General features: G+C 38.2%; 1 protein-coding gene across 5 annotated transcripts in view; it reads right to left on the bottom strand.

Annotated features, from left to right (window-relative positions):
• Positions 1 to 679: 679 nt before the first annotated feature.
• Positions 680 to 6,960, bottom strand: part of eps8l1b (EPS8 signaling adaptor L1b) — a 48,773-nt gene continuing 42,492 nt past the window's right edge. For 4 of the 5 annotated variants that reach the window (XM_087310113.1, XM_087310114.1, XM_087310112.1 and 1 more), the window contains 3 exons: positions 6,894 to 6,960; positions 4,038 to 4,170; positions 680 to 956 (listed from right to left, as the gene is read on the bottom strand). The exon at positions 6,894 to 6,960 is cut by the window's right edge and continues 96 nt beyond it. In XM_087310113.1, the coding sequence (XP_087166239.1) occupies positions 870 to 956; positions 4,038 to 4,170; positions 6,894 to 6,960 (287 nt within the window). In that variant the 3' untranslated portion in view covers positions 680 to 869. Of the gene's footprint in view, positions 957 to 4,037; positions 4,730 to 5,888 lie in introns of all 5 variants that reach the window. The other variant, XR_015525316.1, reaches the window with a different exon arrangement.

The raw sequence follows: 6,960 nt of genomic DNA, 5'->3' as shown, positions 1-6,960 counted from the left end.
CACCCAGAGGAAACCCACACCAACATGGGGAGAACATGCAAACTCCGCACAGAAATGCCAAGTGGCCCAGCTGGGACTCAAACCAGCGACCTTCTTGCTGTGAGGCCACAGTGCTAACTACTGAACCACTGTACCGTCACATTTAGTAAAATATAGTAAAATATATATATAACATGCAGAATTAAGGCTGTATATGTGCATATATTAAACCTTCATTGTGCACTGTTTAATACCCATCCTTCATCTGGAATGATTTGGTTGAAACTAATCTACTGCATGTGAATGTGTAGTTGAGTGAGTGATGGAGCAGTACTTGCATTGGCAAAGATTTTGGGTTAAAGTCCTAGAACAGCAAAACTAACACCAGAACCTGCATCCTTCTGAACTGAGGCTATGAAACTTATATTAGTGGTATTTGCTTAATTAAGCTTAATTTGTACTATTTCTTTTCTTGTCAAAGTGCATGACGAGAGATTGATGGAATTTTCATACATTGCTTAACTTTTGTTGTATTTTATTACTGAAAGTGGATTTAAGAGGCTGTTAAAGATCTGATGCAAACCCCAAAAGTTGCTTTATAGACGATCATGATGTTAGTAATCAGTAATGATGACGTTTGAGTGTGCTTTGCACAGGTTAGCATCTGGCGCCCTCTTGTGGAGAAGGAGGATTTAATCGCTTCAATCTTGCGCATTGCATGTTTAATTGATAATATATTAATCCATTATGCGTAATTGCAGATTTACAATTGTCATTTCATGCAATAAAATAAAACAAAAATTCATAAAGCAGGCTACTGTTAGGTAAATGATCATAAAAACGGTGTGTTTCTGAATATTAGTCTGTGTGTACAATCATTCAGCAGATCTTCATAAAGTTCCGCTCTCCATTTTCAGGTCCACCTTCATCTTCTGTTTCTCCATCACCGTCTCCAGCTCTGAGGCTCTGTGAGCATCCTGACACACACAGACAGATATACAGACGGTTAGTGTGTGTATTGTGAACATTTTATTACCTTAACAGCACATTTACAGTCTATTTTTGGATGAACTATTACTTTAACTAATGATCATATGTGTGTCAGGGTTGCCAGGTATGCGCAGATTAGTGCATATTGCATCAATTTGTAGGGTTGCACTGAAATATTATACTTAACCAGATGTACAGTTAAAGTCAGAATTATTGGCCGCCTTATTAATTTATTTCCCCAATGTCTGCTTAAAGGAGAGATTTTTTCAACACATTTCTAAACATAATAGTTTTAATAACTCATCTCTAATAACTGATTTATTTTATCTTTGCCATGATGACAGTAAATAATATTTGACTAGATATTTTTCAAGACACTTCTATACAGCTTAAAGTCACATTTAAAGGCTTAACTAGGATAATTAGGTTAACTAGGCAGGTTAGGGTAATTAGGCAAGTTATTGTATACGGATGGTTTGTTCTGTAGACTATTGAAAAATATATATAGCTTGAAGGGGCTAATAATATTGACCTTGAAATGGTTTATAAAAAAATTAAAACTGCTTTTATTCTAGCCGAAATAAAACAAATAAGAAGAAAAAACATTATCAGACATACTGTGAACATTTCCTTGCTCTGTTAAACATCATTTATGAAATATTCAAAAAAGAAAAAAAAATCAAAGGGGGCTAATAATTCTGACTTCAACTGTATATTCTACCATTGATTAAAAATACTGTGCTAGGATGATGAAACACAGTATAAGCACATGGTAAATCTAGATAGGATACAGCTGCGGATATGCACATCAATATAGCATCATTTTTGTAACTCTGTATAACAATGAATAACATTTTTACAGTACTGTGATGGTTGGGTTTAGGTATGGGGTGGAGAAATGTTAATAAAATACAATTATTGGGAAATTTAATAAATAATAGGAATAATCCTCAGTATAATTACTGTTTTTACAGTACTGTGACGATGGGTTTAGGGTTGGGGTGGGGGTAGGCGTTAATAAAATACAATTAATGGGTAATTTGATAAATAACATAATTAATTCTAGTTAACTTCAAGCTGAAACTCACTTTAGTTTGTGCGGCTGTTTATGTTTTCATGGTAACTGATTGGCAGGACTCTCCAGCATTGTTCAATTCAATTCAATTCAATTCAGTTCATTCATTTATTCATTCATTCATTTTCTTTTCAGCTTAGTCCCTTTATTATTCCGGGTCGCCACAGCGGAATGAACCCCCAACTTATCCAGCACATTTTTACGCAGAGGATGCCCTTCCAGCTGCAACCCATCTCTGGGAAACATCCACACACACACACTCATTCACACTCATGCACTACGGACAATTTAGCCTACCCAATTCACCTGTACAGCATGTCTTTGGACTGTGGGGGAAACCGGAGCACCCGGAGGAAACCCACGGGAATGCAGGGAGAACATGCAAACTCAACATAGAAACGCCAACTGACTCAGCCAAGGCTCGAACCAGCTACCTTCTTGCTGTGAGGCGACAGCACTACCTACTGCGCCACTGCGTCACCTCAATTCAATTCATGTTTATTTATATAGCCCTTTTCTCAATGTAGATTGTGTCAAAGCAGCTTAGCATAGTTGTAGTAAAGGCCAGTTTTCAGAGTTGAAGTTCAGTTCAGGCCAGGGTGGTTTAAATTTCACTGCTGAAAGTCCAAACACTGGAGAGCAAATCCATCTATGCGCAGCTCTACAAGTCCCTATCCAAGCAAGCCAGTGGCGAGGAAAAAAACTTCACCAATTGTTACTTAATAATAGCTATAAAGGTAAATGTAAAGGATTATTTACTATTTAATTAATATCTGGAATGTTTTATTTTTAGAATTGTAAAATATCTTTATTTAAAATTAATGTCACATCTTCACTTTCACTGGAGTTGTTTTTTTTTGCAGGCTAGCTGTACTGTCAAAGACATGATAACTAATACTTACTAATAGCAGTTACTTTTAATTAAAAAACCTTGTGTCATGCATACAGTGATATAAGATATGTATTTTATGAACGAGCGGTTGTATATTTTGAGTTTTGATAACATTTGGCAAGATTTTATTAGCCATTGGGATAGTTTTGACTGGCTGTTGCGCTACTTTTGTTTGAATACTTGGCAACCCTGGGGCCTGCACCAATTAAGTTTCCAATTAAGTAACCAATTCTGTGGTTGTTGCTAGAAGGGATACAGCTGTGGCTGGAAGTTAATGAGTATTATCATTTATATTATTTATTAAATTATCCATTAATTGTATTTTATATACATCTACTCCTATCCGAACCCTGAACCCAACCCTCACAGTAATGTAAAAACAGTCATTATACAGAGTATTATTCATATTATTTGTAAAACTAAACATTAATTGTATTTTATTAACCCAACCATTGCAGTAATGTGAAAACAGTCATTATAACTACAATTATTTATGAATTTATTCATTATTATTTATTATATTACCTATTCATTTTCCTACAGTTTAGTCCCTTTACTCATCAGGGGTCGCCACAGCGGAATGAATCGGCAACTTATCCAGCATATGCTTTACACATGCCCTTGCAGCTGCAACCCAGTATTGGGAAACACCCACACATGCTCATTCACAGAGATACACTACGGTCAATTTAGTTTATTCAATTCACCTATGTGTTTGGTTGGTGGGGGAAACCGGAGCACCCGGAGCAAATCCACACCAACACGAGGAGAACATGCAAACTCTGTTAAATGACTCATTAAATTGTAATTTAATAAGGTAAACCCCAAAATAAACCTACCAATCACAGTAATGTAGGAATATGAATTGTTGTTGTACAATGTCACAAACATTATGCTATATTGATGGGTGTATCAGCAGCTGTATCCCTTTTAGACTTTACCCAATTTTTAGGTAACATGAAGGCAGCTCACTTTAATTCCTCTTTGAGCAATTTTATAAGCTACCTTGATGGTTCATAAACCCAGAATTGGTGCAAACTAAGCTGAAACTTTACTGGCTAGCCAGATAATCCGGCTTCTTGCTGTGTGTTGGTGTTGTACCTCTATCTGCGCTCTCTGTACGGTCAGCTGACTGTAGACTCTGGCGCCCTCTTCAGGAATCACAGCGCGCAGCTCTTCTTTATTCAGAGAGAACAGCTGAGCTCCATTCAGAACCCGCAGACACTGGACAGTCCTGCACACACACACACACACACAGCACAACTATTATTTCAGTGTATACACTGTTATAACATACTCAAAACAAGCTGATATGATCATGCATATATGTGGGTGGGTAATGTTGCATGGTTACATCTTGGTCATTTATATTACTGTCATGTATTTACTGTGCTAAAAATTATTATGTAAAGATCATGTTCCCCTAGGATGTTTTGTAAATGTCCTACTATATATAAAAATATGAGCTCAATTTATTATTTAAGAAATTGCTAATTACTTTGTTTCGACAAATTTAAAGGCAATTTCCTCAATATTTACAGTGGGGATCGAAAGTTTGGGCACACCAGGTAAAAATTGTATTAATGTGCATAAAGAAGCCAAGGAAAGATGGAAGAATCTCCAAAAGGCATCAAAAAGTTTTATTTCCATCATTTACAATTTTAAAGTAACAGAAAACCAAAAAAAAAAATGGCATCTGTAAAAGTTTGGGCACCCTGCAGAGTTTATAGCATGCACTGCCCCCTTTATAAAGCTGGGACCTGACAGTGTAATGGATTGTTCTCAATCATCATCTGGAAACACCAGGGGCCTCATGTACGAAGACTTGCGTGGAAATCTTACTAAAACATTGCATACGCACAAAGCTGTAAATGTGCGTACGCAGAAAAAAATTCAGATGTATGAAACACTGCGTACGCCGAATCTCACGCATATTCTTTTGTACATCCGAATGAACGTGAAACTGAGCGCAACATGCACGAGCGCAAAACCCCTCCCTGCCTCCTCCCCCGTATGAATATGCTAATGACTATGCTAATGGAAAAACCCAACGAAAAAGCAATGGCAAAAGCAAGCAAAAAGAGAAACTTTGAACAGAATGTGAATTGGAGGTGCTGCTTGCGGAGGTAGACCGGAGAAAAGCGGTGTTATTTGCAAGTTTGTTCTCCGGAATTAACAACAAAAGAAAAAAAAATGTGGAGAGAGTGGGAGAGTTTAGCTGATGCGGTTAACACAGTTGGGTCTGAACATTGCACTGAGTGCATTTAAAAAAATAAATAGTGTGGTTTATATCGGTAAAATGTTGCAGTAGTCTTAACAGTCTCAGTGGCGCAACTCGTAAGACGCATGTGATCATATTTTGACACGTTCGAGTCTGAACTCGGCTCGAATCCAGAGTCTGATAAACTCTTTCTTCTTTTTTTTTCCCCGCTACATATCAGATTTTGCCAACTATTTATCACGAGAAAGACAAGTATGAATCATTAATAAGTTTGTGCATCATATTTTATTTGCACATTTATTGAATGGAAATGTTTCTGATTCACGCATGCAAATTCATCTTCAGATAGTGTCTTTATAGCAATGTGCGTGCGGTAGATCGCTCAGATTACATTGGGAAAACAGGCAACTGCTGCAAATTGTGCTTTAATGTTTAGCTGCTCAACTGTATGGTATGGAAACCTTATATACCTGCTAGATGAACCCGTCTCATACAGATGCCATTGCAAGGCTCAGACACTTGTAGAGAGGGATTTAACACAACTGCCTCTAGGAGTCGCCAATGGAAATAAAACAGACACGCACAAAAAATGTGCGTACGCCAGCCATAAAGCTGCCGTGAAGCTGCGCACATTCCCACATTCAGTTCATTGTTAGTAAATCCAAACGTGAGCGATTCTGAGCTTGAAACCTGGCGTACGCAAAGTTTTTGTGCATACGCAGCGTTGATACATGAGGCCCCAGGTGATGTCGATCTCAAAGGTTTTAAATGCCCAGACTCATCTGACCTTGCCCCAACAATCAGCACCAGGACAATGCCTGGGTTTTACAGTGTAAAGTGTTTTGAATAAAGAAAAAAAAATCTGAGAACTAAATGAATGACATATTCCTTTACAGGACAACTCACAGAGATCAACCATCAGGCCATTTGAGGAATGTTTGCGATGAAACACTTTTTATTTACCGTATTTATGTTTTTATTTAATAGTAATAAGATCCGTTTTTAAAATAGCCTACAAGCAAATCCAATGATTTACTTGATTTTTGTTTATTTTTCAGTCTTTTATTGAGACCTCTTCTTTGTCGCAAATCTTTTTAAATATTTTAAAGGGAAATGCGGCGACGCAGTGGCGCAGTACGTAGTGCTGTCGCCTCACAGCAAGAAGGTCGCTGGTTCAAGCCTCGGCTGGGTCAGTTGGTGTTTCAGTGTGGAGTTTGTATGTTCTCCCTGCGTTCGCGTGGGTTTCCTCCGAGTGCTCCGGTTTCCCCCACAGACCAAACACATGCGGTACAGGTGAATTGGGTAGGCTAAATTGTACTTAGTGTATGAGCGTGAATGAGTGTGTGTTGATGTTTCCCATAGATGGGTTGCAGCTGCAAGGGCATCCGCTGCGTAAAAACATGTGCTGGATAATTTGGCTAGCATGTGCTAGTTCATTCCGTTTTGGCGACCCCGGATTAATAAAGGGACTAAGCCGAAAGGAATGAATGAATAAAGGGAAGTGCATATCTTAGCCTTACCCTAGAGTTTGCTCACCTTCCGCCTACTGTATGACTAAGAAGACAGATTTCTTACAACACTGCATTGCTGAAATAGCTGCTGTGGTTAATATGAACTCATGCTAATATGCTTTGCCTCACATTTGTTTCCATCGCCAGTGGTGTGTGGAGGTGTTACAAGTGGATTATTATTAATATGAATAGCTGACTGATTGCTGGGCTAAAGTGTTCGCTCACGGTTCACTGAAGCCTTTCTTGCGCAGCCAGTTCTCCACTTCTGCTGGCGGCGAGTTGTAGTCCAGCG

The sequence above is a fragment of the Danio rerio genome, chromosome 24 (assembly GCF_052040795.2).
Source record: "Danio rerio strain M-AB ecotype USA chromosome 24, GRCz13ab, whole genome shotgun sequence".
In the NCBI taxonomy this organism is placed as follows: domain Eukaryota; kingdom Metazoa; phylum Chordata; class Actinopteri; order Cypriniformes; family Danionidae; genus Danio; species Danio rerio.
This window is presented reverse-complemented; position numbering and strand designations above follow the sequence as displayed.